The sequence below is a fragment of the Myotis daubentonii genome, chromosome 6, assembly GCF_963259705.1.
Source record: "Myotis daubentonii chromosome 6, mMyoDau2.1, whole genome shotgun sequence".
Classification (NCBI taxonomy): domain Eukaryota; kingdom Metazoa; phylum Chordata; class Mammalia; order Chiroptera; family Vespertilionidae; genus Myotis; species Myotis daubentonii.
In genome coordinates, this window is record NC_081845.1 from 82,045,413 (window position 1) to 82,062,320 (window position 16,908).

General features: G+C 36.8%; 1 protein-coding gene across 2 annotated transcripts in view; it reads right to left on the bottom strand.

Annotated features, from left to right (window-relative positions):
• MMUT (methylmalonyl-CoA mutase) overlaps nt 1–16,908 on the bottom strand; it is a 39,807-nt gene that overhangs the window by 20,078 nt on the left and 2,821 nt on the right. For both annotated transcript variants that reach the window (XM_059701476.1, XM_059701475.1), the window contains exons 2-7: nt 11,268–11,692; nt 9,757–10,124; nt 5,374–5,531; nt 3,171–3,342; nt 1,310–1,558; nt 449–560 (exon numbers count right to left, since the gene is read on the bottom strand). In XM_059701476.1, coding sequence (XP_059557459.1) covers nt 449–560; nt 1,310–1,558; nt 3,171–3,342; nt 5,374–5,531; nt 9,757–10,124; nt 11,268–11,652 — 1,444 coding nt within the window. In that variant the 5' untranslated portion in view covers nt 11,653–11,692. The remainder of the gene's footprint in view (nt 1–448; nt 561–1,309; nt 1,559–3,170; nt 3,343–5,373; nt 5,532–9,756; nt 10,125–11,267; nt 11,693–16,908) is intronic.

Here is a 16,908-nt window from a genome sequence, read left to right on the forward strand (position 1 = left end):
TGTGGGTGCACAGACTATGTCTGTCCTATTTACAGTTGTACGCTCAGACACAGCACGGCGTCTCAAAGACTTAAGACTAAAAAAGTATTGACTGATTGAATAAATAAATGGAACTCCAATGTAGAGCCCAATGACCAAAAATCATGTCACCTTTCAAATGCTGAAGATACCCACCCACACATGTACATGGACACAAAGGGCATGCCTCCATTCATACTTGCATACTTTATACATATGCTTTGTCCATGTGCATCCATACATACTAAAATACAAACAGAGAAAGACAGACAGACAGGTAGATGGATAGATTTAGATGAGAAACATTTTATCCACATTTCCATTTTTCTGTTACTTTTGTTTTATTGACTACATATGTTATCTTCAAACAGAAATTAATATTTCATGTTAAATACTGGATTTCACATATGAACACTTCTACTTATCTTACCAGAATCAATTCTAGCTTGTCTTCGGGCAGCACATTCTTCAATTCGAAGTTTTGGTATTCCCTCTGCTACGGCTTTGGCCATTCCACCCATTTCTTCAATTTCATTAATGAGCTAAGAAAAATAGTTTAATAAAATGAGAAGAGAATATAAAACTATTTTCATAAAATATTCAGATTTAGGTTACATAATTATAATATTGAATTATTTCAGTGGTAAATTTAATGATTTATAAGAATTAAGTTAACATCAAAGGCATTAATTAGAACCAGACCAGCCAGGGCCAATTCTACTTTTTATTTGAGCAGTAGAGTAATGGTATAACTCCATCTTTATTGACACTGCCAGGAACCATGTAAACCTTCAATCACAGCCTCAGATATAAATGAAATGGTGGAAAAGGGGTGGTGGAATATTACCTGACAGCAGAAAGGAAGAAGGTCAATTGTACTTTCTTTCTTTTTTTTTTTTAATATATTTTTTGATTTCAGAGAGAAAGGGAGAAGGAGAGATAGAAACATCAATGATGAGAATCATTGATTGGCTGCCTCCTGCATGCCCCCTACAGGGAATCAAGCCGGCAACCTGGGCATGTGCTCTTGACCAGAACTGAACCTGGGACCCTTCAGTCCACAGACAGACACTTTATTCACTGAGCCAAACTGGCTAGGGCAAATACACACCTATTTTTTAAATTACGTTTCAGTTTCAAATACTAGAAAGTCAAATCTAAAATTCTTTTCCATCAAACATTTTTAATCTTCAGATAAATCTATAAATGATTTGATTTATAAATCAAAACATCTATAAATCTGTATAAACCTGTAAATCTTGAAAACAAAGTTTAAAGAGACAAAACTGACCTTCAAAGCAGCATCATACACATCATTTGTGAGAGATTCCATCATATATGAACCGCCCCAAGGATCAGCTACTTTGGGAATCCCAGATTCTTCTTGAATGATTATTTGTGTGTTCCTGGCAATTCGAGCACTTTTCACAGTGGGCAAACCCAAGGCTTCATCAAAGGAATTTGTGTGCAAAGATTGAGTCCCTCCAAAGACCGCTGCCATTGCTTCCACTGTGGTACGAATAATGTTATTGTAAGGATCCTAGAATATTTAATTAGAAAAAAATGGCAACAGTTGAGATATAGATATAGATATAGATAGATAGATATCTACATTAGGCTTCAGAATATCAAATAAATTCAGACAAATTAATAAATGAGCCAGACTTAGAATTAAGAGTCAAAGTGTCTAGTCTGTATGTAAACACTAAAAATATTACCTCTTATAATCCCTGAAATATTAAATACTTGTTGTTTTTACTTTTGTATTCCTTACTCTTCTGTAAGTGTATCATAACTGTACACCTGTCTACTTAGATTATAACATCCTTCATTTCATAATTCACTATCTCCTAATTATTTTGTATACCTTGAGTATCTGCCACAAGATGTACCTAAAACAGGCCCTCAATAAATGAGTTACTGTGCTCCTAGTTGTGATTTGGGCAAGTCATTGAACCTTTCTGGACTTCAATTTCCTTAGCTGTAAAAATGAGGAGTTTAAGACAAATACATTATTAAAGTTCCTTCCAATCCTGAAGTCTATATTTCTCCATTTATAATGACATGAAGTTATATTTAATATGGAGCATATTCATTTTATTCACTTTTAAATATATAAAAACAATCTAACTCTAAAGCTATAAATTATTTTAAAATTTATCAAAAAAACTTTATAAAGAAAAATGCATATAAAAAAGACTACCATAAAAATTTTAATAGAATGAAATTAAATTACCCACGTGATAATTTTTAAATGCTCTATCTGCATGCATGCTTACTTAAACATACAACTAAAATAAATAAATATATATAATCTATTTACTTATTTATTTTAAATATATTTTATTGATTTTTTACAGAGAGGAAGGGAGAGGGATAGAGGGTTAGAAACATTGATGAGAAACATCAATTCAGCTGCCTCCTGCACACTCCCTACTGGGGATGTGCCCGCAATCAAGGTACATGCCCTTGACCGGAATCAAACCTGGGACCCCTCAGTCTGCAGGCCGATGCTCTATCCACTGAGCCAAACCGGTTAGGGCATATATAATCAATTTAATTGGACAGTTTTATGTTATGAATTTTCATCCTTAAAATTATTTAAAACAATAGCATTAAATTATGATTTATACTTCTTCCTCACCACATTTTTTCCCTTTTAAAAGTAAAACATGTGCCCTGGCTGGTTTGGCTCAGTGGATGGGGTGTCAGCTTGCAGCCTGAAGGGTCCTGGGTTTGATTCGAGTCAAGGGCACATGCCCGGGTTATGGGCTTGATCCCCAGTAGTGGGTGTGCAGGAGGCAACCGATCAATGATTCCCATAATTGATGTTTCTATCTCTCTCTCCCTCTCCCTTTCTCTCTGAAATCAATAAAAAATATTTTTTAAATAAAAATAAATAAAAGTAAAACATGTAAGCTGATTTAAATAATTTTATATTGTTAACCACTAGAGGGAGACAATTTTATTTATTTTAATATGTGTAAAAATAAACAAGTATGAATGTGTTAAGTATGAATTATGCTTCAGATTAATAATTATTTTCAAATATTAGCAGATAGGTTCTTAAATCTATTTCCTGAGTGTGTCAAGTTTCTTACAAGAAAACATATGGCTTTGTTATAATTCTACACTTTAAATTATGTGCATACCTGCTCAGTAAGTGACCATCCTGATGTCTGACAATGTGCTCTTAGAAGAAGGGATTTAGAGTTCTTAGGCTGAAAGATTTTCTCAATTAAGTGAGCCCAGAGTCTTCTCCCAGCTCTCATTTTTGCTATTTCCATGTAGAAGTTCATCCCAATTCCCCAGAAGAAAGACAACCTAAAATAGTAATATTAAGTCCAGAATTTGATTATAGTTAACAATATAAAGTGGAAAATAATGAGTTGTATCACACACTAAAAACCATGTCAGATTTTAATTTCACAACTTAATTTATATTAAAATCAAGCATATGTACTTTAGTAACTTTAAACCTAACATATAAAAGTACAGTTTTATGCATGCAGAAGAAATGGCTGTGATTATTTGCTTCAGGTAAAAATTAATTCACTTTATAATTGTGTTGTTGATTTTTTAGGAAAAAAAAGTTCTCTTGTGTCCTTAAAGAATTATTCACTACACACACACCTACACACACACACACACACACACACACACACACACACACAGATATTTTTTAAGAATATCCAAAGGCAGGGGTCACTTACAAAGGGACTAAAACTACAAGCTTGATTGTTTGAATAGGAATTTAAGTTTTTTTAAAAGAATGACTATCTAGGCATATTCTTGGTTTAGGCATATATTTTTCCAATTATTCCCAACCTACTACTCCCTTTTACATTGTGAGCTGTACACATTTCAGTTACTTGCCTGAGTCTAAAAGCACAAAGGTTGTGAGCCCCTATATAAAACAAGTGAACCTGAAATAAAGAAACTAAGACACAATAAAAATTCTTGATATACACTTGGAAGTTTTAGTTTTTATTTTTTGTTTTATTTTTATTGAATGTATTGGGGTGATACTGGTTAATAAAATTATATGGGGTTCAGGTGTACATTTCTATAACACGTCATCTATATATTATATTGTGTGTTCACCACCCCAAGCCAAGTCTACTGCCATTTATGCCTCCTATATCCTCTTCTACCTCTCCCCACTGCCCTTTTCTTCTGGTAATCACCATACTGTTGTCTTTGTCTATGAGTTGTCTGTTTGTTTGTTTTTGTTTTTTATTTCACCTAGCTGGAAGTTCTTAACAGCAGTTCTCAAATATTTTGGTCTCAGGCTCCCTTTAACTCTTAAAAATTACTAAAGAAAATCTGTTTATTTGGATAATATCTATCAATATTTTACATATTAATTCATTTAGAAATAACAAATCCAACATATTAACATAAGTAACATTTTTATTAAAAAATAATACTTTTCTAAAACAAAAAATTATAAGAGTCACTGACCTACATTTTTGCAAATCTCTTTAATGTGTGGCTCCAGGAAAATAGCTGGAGTCACATATCTGCTTCTCATTTAACCTGTTACATCATATATCAGGTAGTCTTTGAAAACTACTGCATATTCTTGAGAGAATCAAAGTGAAAATAGCAAATTCTTAATATAATCATGAAATCCCTTTTGACCTCTAAAACCCAGGAAAGTGTTTTAATGACTCCCAGGAGTCCTTGGACCACACTTTGAGAACTGCTGTCATAATAAGTATGCAACAATCCCTCATATGAGCATTCACTAGTCTATAAACTCTTTGAGGGCAGAAGCCATATTTTTCACATGCTATATTCCTAGTGCTTGGCCCAGAGCAAACCTTAGCATGTTATTGCTCATCAGACTGATTTTGATCTCCATATTTAAATGCTTCATAAACTTCTTTTAAGTCTGTTCATGTTGTCATACAATTTTATTAACAAGGTGTTTGAAAGAAAATTTTTAATAGCACTGGCATTCCAAATTTATAAGTGCACCAGATGAAAAACTAAAATGTAATAGGTGACTCCTGTACTTTAAACTTTCATTGAAAAAATAAAAACAAATCTATCTTAAGCATTATATTCACATTTTAATATTATTTGTCAAAACGTGCCACTTAATTGTATTCTCTGAATATCACAGAAGACAAGATTCTTATTTACCAAGAAGTATAGTCAAACTTTATTCTGATTTTTAATTATGAACAGTATTGACTTATTCTCTCATTAATACTCTGATAAAACAATAGAATATAGTATAACACATATACAAATTCATTTTATCAATATATTTTGCTGTGTGTACTCATAAAATAGTCCTATGCATTTTCTTAATGTTGAGGCAATATCCGAGTTTAATTTACTCACCTTGGTGCAAATTCATCAATTGTCAGGCCAGCTTGGATTCCAGTTCTACAGTACTCCAACCCATCTGCTATCGTATAGGCCAGTTCCAAGATGGCATCCGCTCCTGCTTCCTGCATATGGTATCCACTGATTGAAATTGAATTAAATTTTGGCATGTGCTACATAAAATAAAATCAAAACACAACACTGAATAAAAATATTAAAAGGTTCTATTAAATCTATTTTATAAGACAATATTATTTTTAAATGATGTTCAACTCAGATATACTAAGTAACTTAGCTTATAATATTAACTGAAAATATTTAATGCTTACTTTGTTACATTTAATTCACTTGCCAATTTAAATGACTGATCCAATGAACCTTTAACACCATCACCTTTATTTTTTTTAAATATATTTTATTGATTTTTTACAGAGAGGAAGGGAGAGGGGGAGGGATAGAGTGTCAGAAACATCGATGAGAGAGAAACATCGATCAGCTGCCTCCTGCACACTTCCTACTGGGGATGTGCCCACAACCAAGGTACATGTCCATGACCGGAATCAAACCTGGGACTCTTGAGTCCGCAGGCTGACGCTCTATCCACTGAGCCAAACCAGCTAGGGCAACACCATCACCTTTAACACCAAAAATTTAAACTTCAAAATTAGCTGGCTGAGGTCAGGAATGTAACCTTTGCCCTGAGAACTGAATAAAGGCATCTTGAATTCAAAACCAATGACTTTAATCTCATAAGAGGTCCTAAGACCTCATAACTTTGGGCTAATCTGCTGAAGATGTATAAATTTAATTGTTATTTACTTGTTACTAATTATCTTATTTGAATGAAGTCATTGAACATGAGTAAGTACACAATATAGAAACAAACAGGAAAATTATTCAATCCAAAGTACTACATATTGAAACAAAACAGGATAAAATCAATGGCAAAAATCAAAGATTTCAGTTTAATTTACTGAGATATTTAATGCTATGCATATCTCAGACAGATTCTTTCTACCATAATCACAGCATTTCCACTATTCTCCTAAAATTTCATGTTAGATAAGATGCATATCACACATATTCTCAAGAGCCAAAAAATTATTATCCTTCCCAAAAATTAACCAAACATAAAATAAATACTAAGTGACCAGGAAGATACCTGGAAGTCACAGTGGTTAAGAACATGGGCTCTGGAATCAGAGTGCTCAAATTCTAGCTGTCACTTAACTAGCCATGAGACTGACTGCAGGCAAGTTTCTCGACCTTGTTATTCCTGCATTTCCTAAAGTATAAACTACAGATAATGATTGTACCTTCCTCATGAAGTTGTTGTAGGATTAAATGAAATAATTCATCTAAACCACTTAGTATTGTCAGTGCACAGTAAGCACACAAAAAATTAGTTGGCCTAGCTGGTGCTCAGTGGTTAGAATGTCAGCCTGTGGACTAAAGGGTCTCGGTCATGTGCGATAGGCAACCAATCGATGTGTGTCTCTCTCTGTCTCTCCCCCTCCCTTCCACTCTCTCTAAAATCAATGAAAAAAATACCCTCGGGTGAGAATTAACAACAAAAAATTAGTTGTTCTAGCATATCATATGGATTATCTGTATTTTACTTTGAAAATATTTTATTTATAACTAACTAAAAGCTCTTTAAAATTTTCCATCACAAAAGCAATAAGGGACTTGAATTCCATGGAAGATACTACTTGAGTATACTGAGAATTTACAAATAAGAAGTAAGGAAACAAACATGTGCTTCTCTACCCAGAGGAGTTTTTAGTAGCAGGATTTCTTTAATAATAATAAAAATACTGGACTATTATTCAGCCTTAAAAAGGGAGGATAGTCTAACACATGCTACAACATGGATGCTCCATGAGGACATTATGCTAAGTGAAATGAGCCAGTCGTACAAAGATAAATACTATATGGTTCCCTTTATATGTGGTGCTTAGTCAAATTCATAAAGATTAAAAAGTAGAATGGTGGTTGTGAGGAAGGAGGGGATAATGGAAAGTTAGTACTTAGATACAGAGTTTCAGTTTTGCAAGATTAAGAGTTCTGGAGATGAATGGTGGTGATGGCTGCAAAACAATGTGAACGTACTTAATGCCACTGACTATACACTTAAAAGTTATTAAGATGGTAAATTTTATGGTATGTGTACTTTGTCACGATTAGAAATTTTTTAAGGAATAATACAAAAGTTTACAGTTTACAAGCACTTTAATACAACATCATTTGATCAATATCTGAAACTGGCACTTTTATCATTTTCATGAAGGACTATATATAAAGCAATTTTGAGCTTGTAGAGGACATTAGGATCTTTTACAAGGTGAAGTGTACAAGTATGGCAGCACACACTGCTATATTCTCCACTCTCCTATAATACCTGAACTATAAATTCAGAGTGCCAATGTCCAGAACTGCACTTCAAATCTTCCCTCACTACTGGTGTGTGTCCATTGGGGCATACAAGTAGAAATTTGGTTTGTTCCTTCTGGAAGTTTCCCTTTTATGAGATAAGCCGGGTCCCTCTCTTAATACAAACACACCTGGCCCATGAGCTGGCACACTAACAACAGAGGAGAAGCCAGATGAAAGGAAACTGGAACCCTATGACTGTTATGGTTTCGGACACCCCACCTTACTACTTCTACATGAAAGAGAACTGCCTCCTATTTAGTTTAAGCCACTACTTTTTGTATATCTGGGTTTGTCATATGCTATCCTCCTGGGCATGTGTTCTTGACATTGAAAAGGGTGATAGAAATGTACAATTCTATACAATATCATTTTCATGGACAGATGAAATCTATGAAAATAAGTAAAGTGTAAAGGCTAAATCTCAAAAGAGGAGAATATGCCGTAACCAGTTTGGCTCAGTGGATAGAGCATTGGCCTGCGGACTCAAGGGTCCCAGGTTCAATTCCGGTCATGGGCATGTACCTTGGTTGCGGGCACAACCGCAGTAGGGAGTGTGCAGGAGGCAGCTGATCGATGTTTCTCTCTCATTGATGTTTCTAACTTTCTATCCCTCTCCCTCTCCCTTCCTCTCTGTAAAAAACCAATAAAATATATTTTTTTTTAAAAAGAGGAGAATATGCAATACTTGTAAGAGTTCTGAGATAATAGCAATTATAAGAGGTGAAAGAGATACAGATTTGATGGTGGAAGTGAGATTTGTCCTTTACTATGAAACAGTGGTCTAACTTTAAGGTTGGTGAGGAAAAGGAGAGGACTGCTATCAAGAAACAAAGTGAGCCTGGCCGGTGTTGCTCATCGACCCAGGGACCAAGAGGTCACAGTTCGATTCCCGGTCAGGGCACATGCCCAGGTTTTGGGCTCGATCCCCAGTACAAGGTGTGCAGGAAGTAGTTGATCGATGTTTCTATCTCTCTATCCCTCTCCCTTCCTCTCTCTCTAAAAATCAATAAAAACATTTTTTAAAATGCTTAAATTATATATTTTTTAAAAAGAAGCAAAGTGAGAATGATGGGGGGAAATAAATATATGAATTATCCAAAGGGAAATTAAGAAACTAGGTTTCCTGTGGAGGGACTGCTGTTAATATAAGAACATTACAAGGTCTTATTTTCCCACCACTCTGATTGAGAAAGATGAACCTAATTCAGGGGTGAAATATTAGGAGACTCATTGTAGTTGCAGATATAAGTGATACCTTTTAATCCAGCAATTTCCAATCTTTTTCATCTCATGGCACACATGAACTACTAAAATACTGCAGCACACCAAAAAATATATATTTTGCTGATCTAACAAAAAAAAAATAGCTACATTTTTTTATTCATTCACACCAGATGGCCATTGTTTTACTGGCTGTTGTCATTTTTTTATTTGACAATCTAAGGTAAAAGAGATCAATGCCTGTAACTAAATAGTCAGGTATTGCATGTTTTAAAAATTCTTGCAGCACACCAGTGTATCATGGATACAGTGGTTGAAAACTGCTGTTCTAATCCAATTTTAGCAGAAATAAAGCTGATACTTTGATTCCCATCTGTCTGACACCAGTATCTATTCACAAGTTAAGAAATGAAGAAGTATAAATTATGGGCCCTCTCTGATTATAAAAATTTTAATAATAAAGAAAATACAGTAAATGTCTAGTGTCCAGATTTCTACAGCTAATGACAGACCATAACATTAGTACATGAAAGACCAAAAAAAAAAAAAAAGAAAAGAAAAGAAAAAAGAAACTAACACATATACACAAAAACTAAACAAGACAAAAAACCACATATCTGACTTTATACTACAATAAGCATTACTTAGTCAGTTACTGAATTCAAATTAGGTTATGGTATTTTATAAAAATTCCTACATTCACAGAACTACAGAAAAACCTATAATAAACACAAAGGATACCTGTGCTGTATATTGGAAGATGTCAGCAATAATTTTCATGGATGGTTCTGGAGGAAAAATATAAGTATTTCTGACCATAAACTCCTTTAGTATATCATTTTGGATCGTACCAGTAAGTTTCTCTTTAGGTACACCTTGCTCTTCTCCAGTTACTATAAAATTTGCAAGAACTGGAATAACTGCTCCATTCATGGTCATGGAAACTGACATTTTTTCTAAAGGAATTCCGTCAAAAAGAATTTTTGTATCTTCCACACTGTCAATTGCAACTCCAGCCATTCCAACATCACCACGGACTCGAGGGTTGTCTGAATCATAGCCACGATGTGTTGCCAGATCAAAGGCAACTGATAATCCCTGTTGGCCAGCTAAATATATAAAGAAAACAATGTCAGATTAAAGAGTGTGGCATATAAATTAACTGATTTTCCTATCACTAGTAAGTGTTGATTCATCTCATCATAGTACACTTTATAACAAACATTTTTATGTTTGTAAATGTCAAAACAAATTTAAATAGATATTTTATTTCCTAAGACAGTCAGTTGTTTCCCATGTGCTAAAATGCACAAATTGAGTTCCAGACCTCACTATCAGAATGAAAGAAACAAAACAAAACACCTCATTTATGATACGTCCATTTGTGGATTTTTTGCATCCTAACCATTTTTGATAGAAATATGTTGATGATTCATGTCAAGATTTGGCTCTTTATACATAGCTAACAGTACTTAGTATTTCTATGCTCACTTATTTTTTTTCATTTAATATGGTCATTACAGGATGTCTTGGCTATTCAAATATTCTGGGAAACTATGAAAATCATGTGAAAAGCTGAAATATTCTACACTAAATATAAGTTCAGTCCTCTATGGCCAATACAAAGTTATAGACTCTCAAGTCCAGCATTCAAACAATATGACTTTATAATAGATCAGAAAGAAGAAATAGTAAATATGATTTTCAGAGAATGAATGCCAGATTGCACTGAATATATTTATACCACATTATTATTTCTTTCTTTAGACATCACTTAATCCCTTTTAGCCTCCAATTCCTACCCTAAAATAATGTTTATTAAAACTTTTCAGCCGAAACCGGTTTGGCTCAGTGGATAGAGCGTCGGCCTGCGGACTGAAAAGTCCCGGGTTTGATTCCGGTCAAGGGCATGTCCCTGGGTTGTGGGCACTTCCCCAGTGGGGGATGTGCAGGAGGCAGCTGATCGATGTTTCTCTCTCATCGATGTTTCTAACTCTCTATCTCTCTTCCTCTCTGTAAAAAATCAATAAAATATATTTTTTTAAAAAAAGAACTGAGTATTTTATTCTGGCTCACCTATCCTTTGACCATGGAAGTTGAAAACCATTCATTGTTTTCAGAATACAATCTAAACTACAAAATTATAAAATAACTATTATCTTTACAGAGATTAGCCAACCTCCCCTCAAAAAGAAACCAAGATGAGAAAGTGTATGTTTGATCATAAATATTATATCTCATTAAAATCTCACCCTTAATATTGTCCTTATAGAACTTATTGCTCTCTTCCACAGTGCTAAAGCCAGCATACTGGCGGATGGTCCAGGGCCTAAAGGTGTACATGGTGGGATATGGTCCACGTGTGAATGGCTTCACTCCTGGAAGTTCTTCAGGTGAGTCCTTAGTATCCCTGCTGGAATATAAGGGCTTTATGGAGATCCCTTCTGGGGTGCGCCATATTAGGTCTTCTGGATTTTTGCCTTTCAGCTGCTTTTTAGCCAGGGCAGCCCATTCTGGGTGAAGGGGTTGTTTTTGATGTAGAAGTCGCTGCCATATAAGTCTGGAGCCTGATGACTCTTTTAGTTGCTTCAGATGATGAGGTGAAAGCAAAACAAGCCGAGTCTTAGCCCTCAACATGATGGAGCATGGAAAACACCCAACAGAATCAAAAACTGATCTAGAAAAAGAGCACAGGGTATATTTATTTACAAGAGAAAGGCAAAATGGGAGCTATTAGTGAGAAAAGAGAAGGAAGAAGGTATATTAGTGTGATTTTATCTCTTCTTCTTTTCTGTTTCCTGTATCTGATAGTTTATAACTGGCCCGTCTTCTCACAACTACTATTATTGTTCTAGTCGTCTTCCTCAATAGCCTCGTAGCTGATTTTACTAACCAGTCTTGGCCCCTCTAATTTATTCTACACACTGACAGCAGAGCAAATATGAAGTCACACTGCTCTTAAAGATTTTTCAAAGGCTCTGCATTGTAGAGAGGATATAGTATATAGCATCTTAATTGATTCTTTTCATTCAAAAGGTTTTCATTTAACACTTATTTAATGACAGGCATTGTATTGGCGGCTGGATAAAAAGTGGTAAGGAAGACAAACAGGCATTTAAGGCCTTCATGACCTGCTTGCCTCTCAGACTAATCTCTGCCTTTTTCCTCAATCTGTATTCTATAGGTACTGGATTACCCACAGTTCCCTGTATATGTCAAAGTTCTTTGATTTGTTCTTGCTCTCCCACCTGACTGGAATGTTCTTATTTGGCTAATTCAGCTAAGATATCATCTCTAATATACAGGGCTTTCTATGGGCCCAGCACTGCTTTAAGAACTTTATACATAAAGTACCAATTTTAATTTTCACAACACTAAGAAATAGGTACTAATATTATTACAGACAAGGAAACTGAGGCACAAAAGAGCCAGCATTTGAATCTAGGCAGTCCCATTTCAAAGGCCTTGAATTGAACTAATATACTCACAGCCTCTCCTTGAATCCACAAACGGGGCTAAATGGCCTCTTCAGTAATCTATAGAACTCCGTTTTCCTATTTATACATATACTAGTGGTTCAGAGCACGAATTTGTGCACATTGAAAGGAAATTAATTAGAAGAAATAAATTGATGTCGCTATTCACCCTTTCTCTATAATAGAAATGTCAACCAAATTCACAATTGACAATGACAGATCAAAACACATGCGTGCGATTGGCACCAGCGAGAGCTTTTTACTAGTATGTATCGCACATGCACGAGTCAACTTAGCCTTTTATAGATATAGAACAAACTTGCTTAATTAGACCTGCTTTCTGATTTAGCTAAACTTTTTCCAGCCCAGTGAAGTACCCCAACTTCTCTTTCAGGTAATTGTCAGCAACACATCAGTAAGTATCAACATGAAGTAGATTATTATTGTAGATCACGCAGGGAGAAAAAAGGGTAAAATATTTAACTGCAGCAGTGTTTGACTATATTCTGCGCAGTGAGAAAACCTGAAGTCATTTTCAAGGTTCACCATTTCTTACTTCTTTTCAGTCGGGTCAAGGTTCTAAGCTTTCTAAATCTCCGTTTTCTGGCTAATGAAAAGAAAATAGGATTCCACTGAGTCTCCTGTCTACTCCAGGACTTCTGTGAGGATCAAATGAGATGAGACCCAGGAAAATGCTTCACAGATACTTGGTTACAGTGTAAAGTGTTTCCACCTGGCTAAAGTCTTCCTGGGCTGAAGAAACTGCAAGGAGGCTAGGGAGAGGAAGCCGGGTGTTGCTACTTGATGTCATTACCCTGACGGAGGGAAGGACACTCAGCATATTAGCCTTTTATATAGACAGACCATCTCCCATGTGACAACATATTAGAATACTTTTATGCTTCTATAAAATGCATTTATTTATGTAAGATACATCTGTTATCTACATAAAATACATGTCTATAAAATCATATATACATCTTTCTATATATAGGGATTGGCAAAAGAAGGTTTATAGTTGTATGAATATCCTATAAAATAAAGAGGTGATAGGCAAATTGACCCTCACACCCTCACAAGATGGCTGTCTACGACCAGCCCAGCAGGAGGGTTAGTGACGGACGACCAAATGACTGAACAAGCAGGCTGCGTGGGGCAACCAGGCTGGCAGGGGGGTTAGTGAGGGACGACCAAACAACTGAACAGCAGGCTGTGTGGGGTGACCAGGCCTGTGGGGAGGCCATGAAGGGGGACCACCATTAGGGGCAACCAGGCCAGCAGGGGGGCAGTTGGGGGAGACCAGGCCAGTCTGGGGGAGGGGCAGTTAGGAGCAACCAGTCTGGCATGCAGAGGCAGTGAAGGAAATCAGGCCAGCAGTGGGGGGCAGTTAGGGACGACCAGGCAGGCAGGCAGGTGAGCAATTAGGAACCAGCAGTCCAGGACTATAAGAGGGATGTCCCCCAAGGGGTCCCATATTGGAGAGGGTGCAGGCTGGGCTGAGGGGACCCCCCATGCACAAATTTCGTGCACTGGGCCTCTAATACACACACACACACACACACACACACACACACACATACATATTTCTTCTCTGCTAGTCTATTCTATACACTGGTCTGACATTAGAACTACATATTCCTTATAACTAGCACAGAGTCTTACATTAGGTACCTAATTCCCATTAAGTCCAATTTCATCATTTCACTATGTAGAAATTTAGGTCCACAGAAATCCTATATAATAAAAGGCATGCAAATTAACCATCCCTCCGCTACACTCAAGCCATGCCCACAAGCCAATGAGTGAGTATACAAATTAACCCAACAAAGATGGCGGGTAATTTGCATACACAGAGCAGAGTGGGAGACCTGGCAGCTTGGGGGTACGTGGTTCCATCGGTCGCTCCCTCGGTCGCTCCCTTGGGGGGGACATGGCTCCCTCGGTTACCAGACGGAGAGCAGAGCAGGAGAGCCGAGGCTTGGGGGGACGTGGCTCCCTCAGTTGGGGAAAACCCAGAGCGTGGGGAGCACCAGGAATGCTGGGAATCATACTTCTGATGGCAGCCCCAGGACCAGATGCAGAAGCCCAGAGTGCAGGGAGCACCCGGAATGCTGGGAATCGTAGTTCTGGTGGCAGACAGATCTCCTAGACCAGGGATCCTCAACTGACAGCTCGTGGGCCACATGCAAATACAAATATTTTATTTGTTCCCATTTTTTTACTTCAAAATAAGATATGTGCAGTGTGCATAGGAATTTGTTCATAGTTTTTTTTTTAGTCCGGCCCTCCAACGGTCTGAGGGACAGTGAACTGGCCCCCTGTTTAAAAAGTTTGAGGACCCCTGTCCTAGACACTAGAGCAGTGGTTCTCAACCTTCCTAATGCCGTGACCCTTTAATACAGTTCCTCATGTTGTGGTGATCCCCAATTTCATTGTTACAAATTGAATATAATCAAAGCATAGTGATTAATCACAAAAACAATATGTAATTATATATGTGTTTTCCAATGGTCTTAGGCGACCCCTGTGAAAGGGTCGTTCGACCCCAAAGGGGTCGCAATCCACAGGTTGAGAACCGCTGCTCTAGAGCAAAGTGAGCCTGGAGCAAGTTACTGTTGCGGTGGGGGATGGAGGGAAAGCAAAGGTGAGAGACATAAGTAAAATCAGAGTGTCTAGGAAAAATTAAAGGGAAGATATTCTAAAACTCCCAGGAAATCTCCACCAATGAAGCAAAGAAAAAAAAATGCCTCTATTATTCTGTGAGCAACAAACCAAACTGGGCTGAGGGTCTCAGACAATTCACTCATATGATTGCAAAGACAGACAGAAACTCCCGGATTGGAGAGGGCTCCCCTGAGGGCTCCCAGATTGGAGAGGGTGCAGGTAGGGCGGAGGGACCCCTCCTCCACCACCACCTCCCCCCTAGTGCACGAATCTTCGTGCATCGGGCCTCTACTAAAGAAATAAAATAGCTTGATCAAAATTCCACAAAGCAGTAAACTATTTATCTGAATTGCTACTTGTTAGAACCTAGTATTTTAAAATATTCTGATATGCAAATTTTATAATATATCCATCATGCCATATTGTTTTATAATAGGTAAGTTAAGAAGTAATGTGAGCGCTGACCGGTTTGGCTCAGTGGATAGAGCGTCGGCCTGCGGAACGAAGGGTCCCAGGTTCGATTCCAGTCAAGGGCCTGTACCTTGGTTGTGGACATATCCCCAGTGGGGGGTTTGCAGGAGGCAGCTGATCGATGTTTCTCTCTCATCAATGTTTCTAACTCTCTATCCCTCTCCCTTCCTCTCTGTAAAAATTTAATAAAGTATATTTTTTTTAAAAAAAGAAGTAATGTGAGCTTAAAATTCTAGTTTCCATATCATTTCTTACTATAGTAAAGCTTAAAAGAAAATAAAAATACCCAACTTTATTAGAGGGTTGTGAAACAAAACACATAAACCACTTATGGGAGTATTAGTTGCTTTTACCACTTCAGAAAACAAACTGGAAATATGTACAAGAAGTTTCAGAAATGATACTGCCATTCCACTGAGGAACATCACTTCTAGGAAAGTTACTACATAAAATATGTGTTCCCTCTAGCTTTACTTGTAATAAAGAAGATTTAGAAAGATAATCGACAACATAGGAATGAATAATTATAGCAAAATACAAATGATAGAATTTTATGTAGCCATTAAAATGTATTTAAAAAATCACCAAAACTAATCTTTGATGTTAGAAGGGAGGAGAATAGTTACTCATAGTGGCTAGTTCAGAAAGAGCGAGAGAGGAGTTTTTGAGGTGGTCTTGACTTGAATGCTGATTATATAGATGTATTCAGTTTGTGGAAATTTGTCAAACTGTACAATTACTGCATGTGCACTTACATCCTATATAATAAAAGGGTAATATGCAAATTGACTGAATAGTGGAACAACCAGTCACTATGGTGCACACTGACCACCAGGGGGCAGATGCTCAATGCAGGGACTGTCCCCTGGTGGCCACTGCACTCCCACAGGGGGAATGCCGCTCAGCCAGAAGCTGGGCTGATGGCTGGTGAGCACAGTGGCTCGCCTCCACGGCAGCGCTAAGGATGCCCAACTGAAGCTTAGGTCCGCTCCCTACAGCCATCAGTAGGACATGCCCCAAGGGTTCCTGGACTGCAAAAGGGCACAAGCCGGGCTAAGTCCACGAATGTTGTGCACTGGGTCTCTAGTGTAAATATATTATACATAGGTCAAAATTTTAAATGTTATACATAGTCTCTTTAAAAAGGAGATAGGCTCAAAAAGTATCAAGTGAAAGAATCAAGATAAAAAATTGTAAATACAATATGTTCAACTAGCTAAAAATATATAAAATCTAATGGAAATACAACAAAAACAATTCCCAGTTTTTAAATTTTTTAAAT